Source organism: Neopsephotus bourkii, unplaced genomic scaffold (genome assembly GCF_033783945.1).
Source record: "Neopsephotus bourkii isolate Nb327-2 ecotype Australia unplaced genomic scaffold, CSIRO-AGI_Nbou_v1 NB_107, whole genome shotgun sequence".
In the NCBI taxonomy this organism is placed as follows: domain Eukaryota; kingdom Metazoa; phylum Chordata; class Aves; order Psittaciformes; family Psittacidae; genus Neopsephotus; species Neopsephotus bourkii.
The window spans coordinates 6,719,005-6,735,937 of record NW_026900624.1 but is presented as its reverse complement, the minus strand read 5'-3'; the positions used below and the strand labels follow the sequence as shown (position 1 = coordinate 6,735,937).

At 43.0% G+C, this 16,933-nt stretch overlaps 1 protein-coding gene across 8 annotated transcripts in view; it reads left to right on the top strand.

The window, feature by feature from the left end:
* The window catches only part of PRR5 (proline rich 5), a 92,297-nt gene extending 75,577 nt beyond the window's left edge, over window positions 1-16,720 (top strand). For all 8 annotated transcript variants that reach the window (XM_061359057.1, XM_061359067.1, XM_061359086.1 and 5 more), the window contains 2 exons: window positions 12,474-12,612; window positions 15,579-16,720. In XM_061359057.1, coding sequence (XP_061215041.1) covers window positions 12,474-12,612; window positions 15,579-16,129 — 690 coding nt within the window. In that variant the 3' untranslated portion in view covers window positions 16,130-16,720. The remainder of the gene's footprint in view (window positions 1-12,473; window positions 12,613-15,578) is intronic.
* The last annotated feature ends 213 nt before the right edge of the window (window positions 16,721-16,933 follow it).

Sequence of the window (16,933 nt, the reverse complement as noted above, 5' to 3'; positions counted from 1 at the left end):
GCTTATTTGACTGAGATGATTGCAGCTCTCATCTGTGCCCAGGGGAGTCACTTAGCTGGGAAGCAGACAACCTCTAGCCCTAAAACTATGAAAGACAAAAGCGCATACCATTATTTTGTAGGATCTTTATTAGCAAACTGGCTGTTCAGCTTCTGCAGGATCCTAAGCACAGTACTTAAGTCCTCAAAGGGACTTCCTTAGTTTTAATCATTTCATATTTTACTTATCTTCAGTCTTCAACTTCTGCTTTGTCTTTTGCAGTCTCATATAAAATGTCTAGTAACAGTTTAAAGGGAGATAATACTTTGGATTTCTGTGGGTCATGGGAAGACTAGCCTGTTCGTAGTCTTTGATCCTTTCTGGAAACTAAAATCCTATTGCTATCTTTCTGCAGCCAAGCCATTTGAAAAACTGTCTCACCAGCTGAACACAAACCGTGTCTGGGTGTTTTGTCTTCCTTATCTTTTGTCTGTGTCTCAGTGCCACCAGTGAAAGGAAGAGAGAGACACAGCAGCTTCTCACGCTGACATTGACATAACTTGGCACTTGCTGGAGATTAAAGTGAATATGACAAGATCTTTATTTCTGAGGCAGCCACAAGGATCTGAAGTGCTGACTTCTGTCAATATGGCAATGGCAAGCTTCTCTCCTTCTCCCTCCCGTGCACGTTGTTGCTATGAGAAAAACAAGAAGCTGAGATGAGACAAGACATGATTTAACCCTTCAAATATTCTAGGCTTTACCAGTGTGCCAGCAACTTAGGATAAAATAAAGAGAGGAAAAAATATTGTGAGGTAACACTACCGAGGGCTCATAACAATACAGCCATGAACTGTGCAGCTGCATCTGTCCTTACTTTGCAAAAAGGATATCGGTGCCTGGGAGTTAACATGTAATGCATAGGGCACAGCTTCCTGTGGTTCTAAACCAGTATAAAATTGTTAACCTAACAGGAATTATTCTGCCTAAAAGCAATTGAGAATTTGACGTACAAGTCCTGCTTCTCACGTTTCCTCCCACTGTGAGATATACCTGTTTGGCAGCACACATAGTGAAGTCTTATGGGTTTACTGAAAATGAGTCCATTACGAATTCTTAGCCTCCTCCATTGGACTGAGATCGCCCTCTGAGTGGGGAAACTGCTTTCTTCCAGCTTGTTCCAGTCTGCAAAGTTGTGTCCTCCATTTCCCCCCAACTGAGGCACACTTTCTCATACTGCTTTGGACTGCTGCAGAGAAACCTTCCACAGGATAGAGGGCACAAGTAGTTTAAGCAGATCAGGTTCAGCTTAGTCAACACAGGCTTGAACAAAACAAAATCTCATCCCTGCTTGAAGCAGTTTTGATTCTGGTTTGATTCTGTTTCCTAAAGGTTAAAAAAATGCCCAAGTTGTCTGCTTGGAATGAAAGTGGTATGAATCACCAGGGAAACCCAGGAGGAAGTACCTGAAATAGTCTGTCCTGGCAAAAACGACAAATGGGCTAGAACCAGGAGCAGGAAGATTAAACTTCCAGTCCTTGACCCCTTTCTGCTCCCAGTTACTTTGTTGGAGGGTGTTTCTTTTGACCTAGATGTCTCTTCAAAATGGATCGACTGATCTTGTAATCTCTCTTACTGAGCCACCAGAGTTTACTCAATGTTTTTATGGGACTTGAAGCTCTTAGTTGGAGAGCCCTCCAGAAATGCTGAACCCCATTGAAAGTAGTAGAAGAGCGTGGGCTAACAATGTGCTCTTGCTGTAAAAAAGGCTAATGATACACTGGTCTGCATTAGACAAGGGAGGTGATCTTTCCCCTCAAGTCCTCTTGAGATCACATGTATGTCCTGTTCTGGGCTCCTCAGTATGAGACATGGATATGCTGTAGAGAGACCAACAAAGGAGCATGAAGATGATAAAGGGACAGGAACATCTCTTATGACAGAGCTGGGACTGTTCAGCCTGGAGAAGGGTCAGGGGGATCTTATTAATCCAACAAATGCCTGAAACAGGAATGTAAAGATGAAGCCAAACTCTTCTCAGTGGTGCTCAGTGACAGGACCAGAAGCAATTGGTATAAAATAAACACAGGAGGATGTGTCTGAACATAAGGAAACACAGTCTTATTGTGAGGGTGACTGAGCACTGGCACAAGTTGCCCAGAGAGGTGGAGGCATCTCCATGCTTGTTGACATTCAAAAGCCACCTGGACATGGTTCTGGGCAACTGCTCTGGGTGGCTCTGCTTGAGCAGCAGGGTTGGACCAGGTGACTCCAGAGGTCCCTTCCAGCCTCAGCCATTCTGTGATACTGTGAACATCAGGATTTCATCAATATTAAGTAGAAAAATTCATCACTCTCTCCACGGACCTGTTTTCACCCAGTTTCCACCCTTGGGCTGGACTGCCAGCTGATGCCAGTCAGCATAGTCAACTGCAATTAGCATTCAGAGTTGAGCTGAATAGTTGTGGCTAACAGTCTGGTCCTTCTCTGTCAGTAGAAGGGTTCAGCACTGCGCTCACCTGGAAGGCTTGCAACTACATAAGAAAAGCACTTAGTGAAAGCCGAAAGAAATCCATCTTCTTCCATTCAGAGGGCTCAGTAGTTATGTTGGTTCCTTATTTCTGGAAGCTAGTTATTCTATCAATTATTGACCATCTTCATCTTGTTGGTTAAATAATTTCTAGCACATACTGTTTATGCTTAAGGGCTACTGCAAAGTCCCGTGCCGCAAGTTTTTTACATCACTCCTTCCCAGAAGCACAGATGTATTCTACAGGAAAGCCTGCACTGAGCCTGCCTTATTTCCTTTTTTTTTTGTCTGTGCACTTTTCCTGCTACCACTGTTAGCAAGAAAATGTTGAATTTAGTTAACGTTTGGTCTGACACTGCACAGCTAATTCTGTGCAGTGGGTTACCATTGGTGTCAGGATTGCAAAGACTGAGAAGAATTTGTTATCACATCTGATACCTCCACGAATTTACTCTGTTGCTTTACAAATGTAATTAATTTGTATAATACTAGGGATTTGCTTTGCAGGGCTGACTCCCAGGGAACAGTTGGGCAGTTGGGGGTGAGAGGGCCCAATTATCTCTACCTATTTGGGCTTCCTGATTTTGTGTTGGAACTCAGGGGATTCCTGCAGGGGTTATGAGAGCAAGATCTTCAAGTTTTTCAGTAGAGTATTGTGCATGTCAGCTGGAGTAAATGTGAGTGGGAGACTCCCACGATGATGCTCCACGGTGCAGCAAGAGCAGCAGCTCTAAACAGCACTGTGCTCTCCTTCAAAGCATGAGACTGTGTGGCTTTGGTCAATGAAAGTGCCACAATGGTGTAGAGAAAACAAAATTTTTACACACCTGGGGAACAGCCCTGAAGCCTTTTCTCAACCAAACAAATGGTAACATAACTTCATTGCCTTAGGTTTGTGCTTGAGCATATCAGTAAAAATTAGATGGTTAGCTATTAGATTATATTAAGTGTGTGCAAAGCAAGATGGAGGAATGCAGACCTCAGTCCAGAATATGCACATGTATCAAAACCAGGAGCACATGCTGTGCCACTAGTGGTGCACATGGCAAGGACTGGTAGCCCATTTGTCCTCAGTTCCGCCCCACAGTGATTTCATGCCTGCCCTGTGACCAGGTATCTCTGTGTCACTCAAGTTTTGGAAGGCTAAATGTGATGCAGTGAAAGGTGCTACATGCACCAAAATGGGATAGTGATGGCCTGGAAGGACACTGTCTTCCAAATCTCTTACAAGCAAGGCTGCTGCTATCCCTTTGACTAAAATAAGAAGCAGATCTTACTGTTTATGTGGTCACCAGGGTGTGCACTTGCCAATTCTCCACCAGCAGGGTTGGCTGAATGACGTGTGTTTTCACTATAGATACTATTTGCGGTATGTCTTGTGACTTTTAATTTCAGTTTTCCCTGGGAGTAGTTGGGCACCTAATATCTAGTGTTTGTTAGTTTAACACCACTGCATGTGTGTTTCTTTCAGATGTATTGATCTGACCTATTGTCAGTTAAAGAAAGAAATGTGGTTCTTAATGAGTTTTCCTTTCCTCCAAGGAATCTGCTGCTTTTAAGCAGGAAGTAGTTATATTTCTTAGCTTTTTCCTGTGTGGCTAAGACAGGGCAGTACATGAGGCCAGGACCTCACTTTACATTTGGGTCTGACCCTGTAAACTCTTCTGGCAGCGTGTTTCCTTTCACATAGCACTAGCTCAGGACTGCTTCAGCAGGTGGTAGGTCACACCTTTTTGATGGCAGACTAAGGTGGAGGCCAGCCATCAGGGATGCCCCAGAAGACTGAGGTTCAGGGTGTGTTATTTGGCCATGAGTTGTATACAACCACTTCCTGTCCCTTGGGCAGAGAACTTTGCTTTTCTTGGCCATCAAGTCACCAAGAGTGATCATTGCTGAAATGACTCAACTAAATAAACCAGAAGTCTGGATTTTACTCCTACCTTCCCTGAGTCTAGAAGTTGGTAACACAGGATCTAGCTCATGGCTGTTCCTGCTTGGTGTCCCCTGCGGTAGAGCTACTCCCATGTAAAGCACCAAGACATGCTGCGCCTCCCTCAGTGCCATGTCCACTCCTGGCAAGATGCTGGGCTTGGGTCCTGATTCTTTTGCCTACCCTGACCTCAGAGAAGAGAGATTTTGTTTATGTTTTATCTTATTCACATTCTATTATATTTTATTTTTCATTTAAAAGCCATCCAGCAGTTTGTCAGTTGAAGTAGAAGGCAACTGTGCACCAATACTTACTCATGTAAACATGCTGATCAGCTGAAGCATCAATGCTAAAGTTGAGTGCTACATCATTTGATCAATGACCAGTGTATACTTCAGCACACCTACATTTGCAGGTGGGCATTTAGTAGTTCCCACTGTTACATCCAGTTGTTAGGTACACTTAAAAATGGGAGATATCTTTTAATGTGTAATTTATTAGGTAAATGGTTCTATAATACTCTGTGTTAAAGAAGCAAGTGAAAAGAAACTGGGTGATAGCACCATTTGTAGATATAAGTAGTGGTAACGTAGTAATAACATTAGTCATAACTGTAAACTGTAGAGGACCTACAACATTTTCTAAGTACTCGGAAAACCCTAAGTTACTGCTGCTCAGTTAAAAACAGTTTGGTGTTTAATACAGGGTTATGATTATTTTCAGAAGAATGACTGGGGAGTTACCTGGGGCAACTTGCAGTTGTCCCAGCAGAATTGAAGCAGCCTGTGGTAAAGATGAATACAGGGAGGCTCATACAGCAGAGGAGCTCAGCATATGATGGAGAGCTTGCCCAGGTTCTGAAAGAGGAGATCAGGATGGATGTGGGGTATTATGAAACAGCAGGTGTCAAAAGGACAAAGCAGAGGGTTAAAACAAAAGGAGTCAGGCATGAGAGAGTGATGGCCACGTGGAAATCCAGCTATGAAACCGGAGTAGAATAACATGAGCCAAGCATCAGTGGAAAGCAGGTAGGTAGCAAAAAGAACAGCCAGCAGCTAGGTTTATTTCTAGCCTCATGGCCTGCATGAGACATCACCCTTGAAGTGTGCCTGATAGCCAGAGGACTTGACAGCTTTAGCTGTAGCAATTTTGTATCCAACTGTTGTGATTTATGTGCTCAGTTCTCTGGTCTGGTGCCTTGCCTGCCTTCAAGAGGGTGATGCATTTCAGGATTTTTTGGTAAATAATTTTTAAGTCAGTGTAACCGGCCAATTCCCAAGATTTCAAGATGGTTGGGTGCAGTGGTGAATGTACCATTGTTCTGCTGGCTGCTCTTCCCACTTGGGAAGAAAATTTCATCTTTGTTCTACTTAGTGATGTGCTAGCAAGCACTTGTGAGCAGGCTGTAATTCGCAGAGCAGTGGGACAGAAAATGAAGCAACCTGCTCAGTGGCCCAAGAACAGACTGTTTCTGGGGCTGTATTTTGTTATTGAGCTCCCTGGGCAGGCTATTAACAACGGGGATTTGCCACTGAAACAGCAAGGGTTTGCTACCTCTTTGCTCCCTAATGCAGGTGAAAAGGAGATGTTCAGCTCTGCATCCAGTTTTGGGGGTGAGAAGCAAGAGGCATAAACAGCAAATGATACACAAGCTCCCTTTCTGCCACATGCCAGGGTTTCACAAGCCAGGTCTTTTCTGTGAGATGTCCTACATCTGGTCACAGGAGCATGGGAAGCCTGCAATCCTGGAACCTAATTTAGCTGCGCTGTCTAATGACATACCACACCAGCAGCAGCCTAAACAGTTTTTCGTGGTGATGTCTTTGGGGATCACTTCATGTCTGGGGTTTTTACCAGAGCCTGAGGAAGTGAAGTATCCAACACCAGGTGAAAAGATGATTAATTTCTGCACTCCTTTGCAACTCACAGTCTGAATTCCTTCCCGATGGGCTGGGCTCACTGCAGCCCAGTTTATGGTCATTTCAGAGCATTTGCTTGGAAGTGCTGATACTATCCAGTTACATTTTAGGTGGTGTTTTTTTTTTTGTTGTTGTTTTTTTTTTTTTTTAACACAAATTAAGGGACTCTAGTTATGGTAATGAATAAAAAAACAGAGCTGGAGCCTTGGGGCCGTGTAGCAATGCTGACCTCATTGCAGAGGGGCAGAGGCAGCAGGCAGACTTGCATGTTACCCCGAGTTGGATTGATGGTAGTTATACCTACTACTGTCACTGTTCACTCCCTGTAAAGAGAAGAGGGTGTTAAAAAATGATATAATAGGATACAGAAATCAAGGGCTATGACTGTGGTTATTTCATTGCCATAAGGAAGGATGTTTGATACTTCTTTTTTTTAACTTTTTTTTATTTCTTCCTTAAGAAAAGTGGCAGGTGTTACCAAAATAGTTTCAGTTTCTGTCAGATTTGCAAGTCGTGTACCCTGTGCTTAGATACAAGGTTGATAATGGCTTAGTAGTATTTTTTGTTAAAACGTATGTTCATTAAAAAATGGCCAAAGAGATTCATCTTTGTTGCACAGCATTCAAAAGGCTAGGGAGATCAATAACTCCCCTTAGCTTCACGGAAGGTTTAATGTTGTGCTTGAGGAGGACTCTTCAAGTCCTTAAATGCCTGTTTAGAGTGGCCTTTGCTTTAGGACCATTTTGAGGCTTAGAGAAGTTCTATATATTGAAAAAGGAGGCTGTAGCCTTATGTGGGGTTACAAAAACCCCAGCTACTCTTATGAACACATTTGTTTATTTTCAGTGTCAAAAGACAAATGTATTCTTTCCTCTGTGCTTTTATAAGAAGCCTTGTGCCCTTTAAAAACTCAGTAGGAAGGAGGTTGTGGTTAACTGACTTAATTAACAGGGATAAAAACCTGGGTGGTTCAGTGTGTCCATTCTTACTGGAATGACTTACAGTTTTGACTCATGGGGTTTTGTTCTCAAACACAAGGAATGTTTGCTCCAGCAACATGCTTGAGTGCAGTAATGGGGGGTTTGCATGTGGTTGGTGCCACAGTGCAGCAGACGGAACAGTAACTTCACAGAGTAGTTACCTCAATAACTTGTAGTCTTTAGGGTATAAGACCCTTCTGAGAGTGTGTACATACTTACATATCAAAAATAGTAGTGTATAGGGTCCTTTTAATGCTTTGAGACTACTACATACAATTCTGTTTCTAAATGATTTAATTACAGCTTAATCAAGTAAAGGACTTGGATACCGTGTTACCTGCAGAAATAATCTTTCTCTGCTCTTGATGCTGAGCATAGACCTTTTCCATTTGCAATGGTATTCACATATTCAGGACTGAAATCACCATTACCCATGCCTTGAGAGTAGGGCAGACTCTTGTCATAATATTACATTATAATCCTTCCAAAGATAATGAGGTGACTGTTGTTGCATTTCAAAACAGTATGACCAAGATGAGCATTTGATCTAGCAGCTACATTCCTCCAGAAGTACTAAGGTACTTGCAGCTATTTGATACTGAGCTATATTGTCCCTCAATTGAGAAATAAATAGGTCAGGCAAGGCCTTTGAAAGAAATTTAATAGATACATCTCATACTTGGAGAGAAGCATGAAACTCCACTGCTAAAATGAAATTGGGTTCATGAAAGGTCACAGTTACCTTTTAAAGTAAGATTTTTGCATGTCTGAAGAATAAATATTGCATTAAAGGTAAGGTTAGAGTCTGTTTTAGCGGTAATATTAAAAGTTTTCTTCTTTCCTCCAGATTATGATATAGCTTCGTGCAAACTAAGCAGCCAGCCTGCTAGATACTTTTGCTTTATTGCTGTATAGTGACATGCCAGACTAGTCAGGCATCAAGTAGTAAGTACGTGAAAAACCATGAGCTGCCACAATAACAATAAAATACTTTTTGTTATTTTATTGGTGGCTTTTAAGTCCTTCCATCAGTTTTTCAGAAACTATTGTGACATGGATGACAATCACAGTTTGGCTATACAATGAAGCTAATTTGCCTGTATAAGCACAATCACTTACAAATTTGAGAAAGGGTCTAAAAAGGACTCCATATATCTTTAAATATATATAGATAACCATGTAGATAGATGCATAAATATCTATACATGTATATCTATATATATTTACACATAGATATATGAAGCATTTATAACCATACTTTGCTTCATACTAAACTTCCACCAGAAGTGCCTTCCACTGAATATGGTGTCACATGAACAAGTGATTTTACATATGGCACAATGCACAGGGTGGAAACCTCTGGTGGAGAGAAAAGTTTAAATGCACCCTTGGAGCTGGCAGCTAAAGTAAATCAAAAGCTTCCCCCACCCTCTTAGAGCTGGTGTGCTTTAAGAGGTGTTCACCCTTTCCCTTGAAGCTCCTTGCCTGCTTCAGCCCCATATGGTGCTAAATTACAGTACCCTCTGAAGTGAGGTTTGCATGCTGCTGTGGTAACAAGAATTGGCAGGTCAGTCACCATTTCAGACACTTGCTGTTCCTCATGCCGAACTACAAGTTGGTTCAGAAGCCCCTGCTCTGGCCACCCTTCAGCTGCACCAAGGGCAGCCCAGCCATGCCTGGGTTTCACTAAAGAAGTGAAATTGGAAGAATTGCTGAATTGTAAAGCCCCTCATTCTTGATAGGGTTGTGAAGCACCCCTGACCTTGTTACTACCTTTGATATAGCTCAGCTAACCTGTTGTGAGCTGATGTGTGAACCTGCAGCTACCTTATTCCAGGTCCATGATCTTAACAGCCCATGAAGAGGAGCAAGGGGCTGCCTTACACCCTGTGACCCAGCCTTTGACAGCCGACAGCCCAGACCCCTGGGTCAGGACACTTCCCAGATGTGTCATGTTAACACAGCTGCAGCAAGGACCAGCTGCCTCTAGGTCAGGGGACATTTGGCTTTCTGAGTGGCATGCAGTGATGGTGCTACTCTGCCCCTGGGCAGGTGCTGCAGCCAGGCAGAGGTGGCTCCGGTTTACTCTGAGCTTGCTCTGAGACACTCCTCTGGGCCACTTCCACTGGAGTAAGTAATAAATAAGTGATGGTGTTATTGTGTGGAATGGTTGAGAAAGCCCTTGCTGACTATTGGGATGTACTTGTGTTTGGTTAAATAGAGGCCTGGAGGATGTTTGTCATTGAATAACACAGCAGAAAGGAATGCAGGAAGAGCACTCTTTTACAAGTTCAGGGCATGGTCTGCAGCTTGTTACATTCCTGCTCTCACAGGAGCTCCTCACTGAGAAAATGGTTTAAGGGAACTGTCCCATTGGGCTCCTGCAGGAAGGCCTGGAACAATGGCCAACACAGGAAGGATATCACAGGTGGATACAGCACATCTGTGCCAAGGTGCAATAGCAGAAGAGAAGTTACCATGGCTCCAGCAGACACCAGATGTTTTATGACTTTTCAGTATGTTTTGAAAAGCATCCCATGGATGATTGCAGAGCTGAGGAATAAGACTAATGGCAGGCTGTGTTAATACTTGGAGCTTTACATAGTAAAGGTGATGTTTTGTAGCCTCTTCACTTTGAAGGTGGGAACTGAAAGAGGCTGAAGTGAAAAGTGGGGTGGAGATTAGCTCTACTCTTGGGAGACCAGGATTGAAGGTTTAGGGCAAGGCTGAAGAAAAAGCTGATGCAAGTGGTTAGGGAGTTGGGATTTTGAGAGAATAAGATGTTCATCAGGAGCACTGAGCCAATGGGCTCTCCAGGCACAACAACTGCAGGGCAGCAGTGGTGGGGACAAGGCAAATCTGTGCCCTGTGATGGGAGTGTTGCAGCAGCTGAACCTTGGGGGTCAAGTTTTCATCCTCTAAGCTCACCCCAGGAGCCTTCCCTAACCCAACAGAGCTGCTGAAAGCTTCCATGTATTCCTGCCAGAGCATCAGTCAATGCAGAAAACAGCTTGGGCTTTTGAAGCATTCATCAGAGAAGCAAGATTGTGTACCAGAACAGATAAGTCACAGGCAAGAGGGAAACCAAAAGAACTTTTCAGGCATGTAAGACTGATATGAAATCAGCCTTACTACTGGGCAAGGACACTTTTATCACTCATACACTGTTGTAGTTCTGCTAATGGTAAAAGTCATTTTATGGGCAGCGTGGTACTAGTGACTTACAGGGTTTCATTCTCCACAGCTGATATTTAGTTATCCTATTTCACAAGTACCAAAAATACTTTAATGTCAGAAAAGTAAATAAAACCTTACCACAAAGTGTAAGCATGAACAGTGCTAAATATCACTGGCTTTTGCCACTAGTATTATGTATCACATTTAGGAGACTAGTTCCAGATGTAATTGGTATGGGAGCCTGGAGCAGATGGCCTAACGCACTGGCCTTTGGCAGTGGGTTATGAGCTTGATGCAATCATGAATATGTAGTAAGGTAGCAGGCTTGTCACCCTTCTGAGGGCTGAAAAGATCTTGGCTAGATCCCAGCAAGACATGAGGGAAAACCCAGGAGCAGATTTCAACATGATAAAAATTGAGACCCTTCCTTCTGTTACTTAAAACATTTTCTCTGATATAGGACAACAATGACTTGGAAATAATATATGCATCTTTACTAAGGGTTCTGAATTATTCCTGTGTTATTTCTGTCTGATTTAAATTGGTTGAATAGCTATGGGATCATTCTGCTGTTATTTTGGTGTTTGCAAGCTTTCAGATTCACTGCATATGCCCTTGTGTTTGTATTTATATTTGTGATTCTCCCAAAGTTTTGCAGGACATAGCACATCTCCAAGGGTTGTTATTCCTTATTTAAAACCCAGTGAACTGAAATCCAAATTCCATCCATTCAGTGCTGGCCATTATTTATTTTCCATTCATAAACTTTCATCAAGTTGCGCCAGGCAGCATTCAGGCACTGCAGCAGCCAAGAGGTGAAGTAAGCCATTTACAAACACGTTGCAGGCTGGTAGTCACCCGCAGACACTGGCTGGTGAATCATACTGAGCAGTGAATACACCCTGAACATCAGGATCCTTTCACATGCTGAAGGAAGTGTTGCAATTTCACTCATCTGATCTGCACATTGCTCTGTGGAGGCTTTCATCCCAGCTTGCTTCTTTTTACAATAATTCAGGGATGTATTATGAAATCTGAAATTCTGCTAAATTCAAGCAAACTTCTTGCTGAGTGTGACATTTAGGATCTTAATTCTGAAAGAAGGTATGTCAAATATATGCCTACATAGCAACACTTTAAAAATGTGAATTTACTTAGGGTTGCAAGAAGAATCCTACACATGAGTAATACAGGGCTGTGCTGTGACAATGCAGGAGCATGCACACTGCAGCTGTAAAAGTGGAAGGGGTACTATAGCTCCACAGGGTTTTCCTGTCACCTCTGCAGCCTTGTAAGCCCATTTGTGTGGAAGTGCGGAGTTAACAGCTAAGGACAAAAGATGTTGCCTGTGGGTGAATCTTGCCATGATAATTATAACGTGACTTTTGCCTGGGTAATGGCAAGTGCCAGGGAGGAGGTGCGGAAAGAGAGAGAAACCTCTCCACTATAAATATTTCTTGCTGAAAACATCCTGGAAGGAACATTTCCGGGCGTCTCAGAGCAAGTGTTGGTATTGCTTAGATGGCAGTGACACCCTGTGGTACTAGCCGCTGCTGCAGCCCTCGGCCGTGGTTTCTTCAGGAAGTCGTCCTGAACAAAAAAACCAACCAACCAGGGTTGTTTTTAATTCACCTTCACAGACCACATCCTCCTTCCTCCCTGAGTGCCTTTGCACTAAGCAGGATGTACCTTTCTGGCTTTAAATGTCCTGGAAGTAGCTACTGCCTCTTTCTGAGCACGTGTGTAGTGCCTGCGTGGAGAGTCTGTCTGTTTTGACTCACATCTCTTGCCTTTACAGTAGGAGGAATCAGCTGTAGTAACAAACCATTATCACATCGCAGTGCACCTTTGCTATGCAACTCATTGAAAATGCTTGCTGCCATTCTGTTTGCCCTGCTGAGCAATGAATGCTAATGGTTGGAGGGGACAGTGCTCATCTGGGTATTTCTCTCTTCCAGGGTGTTCACGAGTCAAAAGGTGTGACTGAAGATTATTTGAAACTGGAATCCCTAATCCAGAAAGTCGTTTCTCCTTACTTGGGCACATATGGTCTGTATTCCAGTGATGGACCCTTCATGCACTCTTCCTGTATCTTGGGTAAGAATAACAGAGGCTTGATTTGACACAGCAGAGGGGGCTTCACGAAAACATTGGTCCACACAGGGCCAGCGCCTCACAGGTGGAGACTGCCAGTAATAACTCAGCATGGTCAGGCTCCTTTCCTAAGGTCATACTCTTTGCAATGTGCAAAGCCACAGTGGAACTTTACAGAGGCAGAAAATGAAAACGGATCATCATAACAGTGCTCATAAATGAATCTGATTCTAGAGTGTGTTTAGCATTTCCTTTTAGTGGGAGAGCTTTAACACAGGATGCCTTATGAACAGTGAGAGGAAGAAGCAAGAAGCCATTTCTAGAGCACTGGGTAGTACCTGTTCATTAGTGCTCAAAGATCATAGAAGACTGTTTAAAACAGGAAATAGAGTAGGAATTTGTCTTAGAGAAGACTAACTGATAAGCCTTCAAACATGTAAAAAGCTTTCTCCAGGGCAGAAGGTAATAAGCTGTTCTTCAACCCACTGGAGATAAAAACAACAAAGTGGACCACACATACCAGGGGAAATTCAGATAACATGGAAGGAAAAATCTCTAATGCCACATAAACCACCTCTGGAGGCTGTTAAATCTTCACTGCACTGTATACATTTCACATACATAGGTATCTGTAAGGAGCAAGGTGGGGAAACGTGGTCCTGCCTGGTGGCAGAAGCTGAGTGATGGACCCTCTTGGGTCCCTTCCAGCTTATTTTCTGTGAATCTTTGAGCTCTGAAGCATTCAGTGAAGGCAAGATTTGGTGAAGATGAAGGTGTTTTGAATATCCCATGTAGTAATTCAATCTGTTGAAATTGCAAGGGGATGCTACCAGCATAAATCAAAAAGGAAATGTGGTAGTCCCTGAGTAATTCAGTGTAAATACTGTGATGTCCTGCTTGAATAGAGAAAACAGAGGGGAAAATAAGTTCAATTGTGTGTTTCCTGTGCAGTCAATTTAATCTGTTTGCTTGTCAGAAATGGTCAATAAGGTAGATGATTTTCCCTTGAAGCTGAGTGGAAAAATGGTTGTATTGCATTAGGTGTTAAAGAAACAAATCAGTTTTACATGAGTAAATAGAGGCCAATTATTTATGGAAAACGGCTTGGGATTACTACTTTGTATTCATTGCTTGCCATTAAAAGGTCATACACATTTAAAAGGAGCCCCAAATTGGTGTTTTCAGAATACAAGCTTTTGTATGTCAGGGCAGAAAAAATGCATTCAAAAAAAGAATAAAACCCCAGTGAAATTTATTGTTAGAAAATACATGTAGTATTACATGACTGTGGGGTGCCTAAGTCTGCTGCATTTAAACTAGCACATCTTGTTCTGTCCCACTGTTTTGGTAGAATGATTTAAAGCTGTGACATACCATCCTTGGGACTGATGAGGTCGCTGACCTCTTTTCTTCCTTGTCTGGCCAGCGCACCCAGCCTTTCCTTCCACTCAGGCCTTGGTGTGAGCAAAAAGCCAGTGTTCCTGTGGCAGGGCAGCCCCAGGGAACCTTTTCTGTTTGCCAAGTCAAATTCCTAACAAAGAAAAAGTCCAAAAAGTGAACTTGGCTCAGTTGATTTCACTACTGAGGCAGACACGACTGAAAAATACAATCTTAAATACAGACACTGGTGGTTTCAGTAGTACAGCAGACAATTGGAATTTGTGTCCACTTTATACATAATTTTAGAGGAGACTGGCATTTGTAAAGGAATTAGTGTGGTTTTCAGCCTGACTTAAAGCAGGCAATTTATATGTAGTGTCAGTGGTTGACTTTCAGAGTGCAATTAGGTTCCCTTCTCCAGCCGTGCCCCTTTCATGGGAATGGCAAAGTGCGAATAGTAGGAAGAAAGCTTCAAAAGTGAGGCCTATTGTTCACACTGCTTTTTTTCTGTAGTACAAGTGAGTCTGAGCATTGAGGTCTGCAGTAAGTTTGCACGATGGTCATTTTGGTCTAGCTCCTGGAGAGCACTCCAGCCCTAAACCACCGGTGGAGGATCTCCGTGCTGACTTGCTGCCACCTGCTGCTCATTCTTTGGAAAGAACCCACTTGGTTAACAGCAGTAGTCACACAGTCACTGACGCATAGAGTGGAGGTTTGCTCCCCAGAAAAGTTGCTGTGGGCACTGCCCTCCAGTTAACATTTCCAAACGCGCTTGGTGCTCTCTCCTTCTGTGGTCTCTGAATGATGCTTTAAATCTAAGTTCTTTAGTAAAAATGCCTGTATTAATCCTTGTGCCCTAGATTTGAGGACACCTGATTTTCCTGACGTGGTAGAAAAGTTAAAATTTCAAGTACTATAAATTAGTGATGACCTTCACAGCCTCAACAAGAACAGAATTGCACTTTCTGTTCTTGCCTGAAGAAAGTATTTGCAATTGTATGTCAGGTCTCCCACAATATTTACTGGTTTACTCCAGCTGCTGAAGTTGCATGAATATAAGGAAATCTCAGCTATTATTTGTAAAGACAGGTTTGGGGTCTTCAATACGCTAAAGAAATCTAGGAAATCTGAAGCCCATTGATCTACTATGGGAAACAATGTATGGCAAACAATGATAGGACAAGGGGAAATGGGTACAAACTGGAACACAAGAGGTTCCACTTAAACTTGAGAAGAAACTTCTTCTCAGTGAGGGTGACGGAACACTGGAACAGGCTGCCCAGGGAGGTTGTGGAGTCTCCTTCTCTGGAGACATTCAAAACCCGCCTGGACACGTTCCTGTGTAACCTTATCTAGGTGTTCCTGCTCCGGCAGGGGGATTGGACTCAATGATCTTTTGAGGTCCCTTCCAATCTCTAACATACTGTGATACTGTGATACTAAACTAGTAAAATGTATTCGCTTATAAAGGGGTCTGTCACACAGGAAAAGCTCAGGGATATGACTTTTCTTTTTAATACTGGTAATTATTAGTACCATGATAACTGGTGACTTTGAAGATATTACTCTGGATCTTCCTCTGTTCACAGAAAAGCGGTTCTTCAGGCGTTCAAAATCGGGTGATATCCTTGCCAAGAACCCCGTGGTGCGATCAAAAAGCTACAACAATCCACTGCTGACACCAGTGGCCGAGTATGAAACAGAGGGCATGGCTGCCAATGGAACAGGCATCCGAAGGCACTCTGTTTCAGAAATGACCTCCTGCCTGGAGCTCCAGGGGTACTCCAACCTCACCACCATCATGGACAATGGTTCCAAGAGCTCCATGACAGCCACGAAAAGCTCGCTGTCAGGAGACCAGGAGAGGCCCAGCACGGGGTCAGTGCAGTGCTCTAGCAAACTCAGCACAGCTGAGCAACAGAAAGGACTCTTCCACTCAATGGATGACCCACATAGGTCTTTTGAGCTGGACAGGGACCCGTCCTTGATTCCAGTTCCCTCTTCCAGCCCTGAGAACATAGTGGATCAGATTTTGGAGTCAATTGACTCTGATTCTGAAGGCATTTTTATTGATTTTGGCCGAGGCTGCTCTAATTCATCGGCATACAATGTGGACGTGAACAGACAGAGCATCATGTGAAGGACATTAGGAGACAAACCTTGGAGTTTAATATAATATATGAAAGTTACTAGCGCATTGAGTTGGACTATGGGCAAGCTATTTATGTCTAGGGCAGAACCTCTGTTGTAGGTCATCACATCTGTACTGAAGTACACAGGCACAAGTTTACGGCTGGCAGGAATCTGCTGCAAGGGGGAAGAAACTCCAGTGCCATTTCTCCCTGTCTCCATCACTTTGCAGCTGAATTTCCTGTTGTCTTTTTAAACGGAGCTGTTCAGAAGCTGACAAGTGTCTGGTGAAATGCTATTAGTACAGCTGGCAGTGTTTGTTCAGTAAAACAGCCTAGCAAATAGCTGTGTTCACTTTTAATTTTCTCAAGAGATTTCCTGTACGGCAGGTTGTTCTCTGAACTGTAACACCTCAGCCAAAGTAAAAAAACATATCCTTTTGAAAAAAACAAAAAAGCCCAGAGGCTGTGGGCCTTCATGCCACAGAATCCAGTGATAAAGAAGCCTATTTTAATCTGGTACATCTTATATGCACTCCTTTGCCTAATGGTGAGTTAAGATTTCTTGAAGAAAGGCAGATAAACAGAAATGTGCGACCTGATGTCATGCGATGCCTCATGTCTCATGTTCTGTTTCACAGCCAATGCCTTGTGTCTGTGGGAGAGTTGTCTTGAAACTGGCTTTTAAGACCATGTTAATTTGCTCTGAATGTGGCACTTCAAAGAAATCTGTGCACTGTTAACTCCTGGAACATCCATTGTATGGAGCAGTTCCAGCAGAATTCAACTTGTTTCCTAAATAAATAAAAATATGT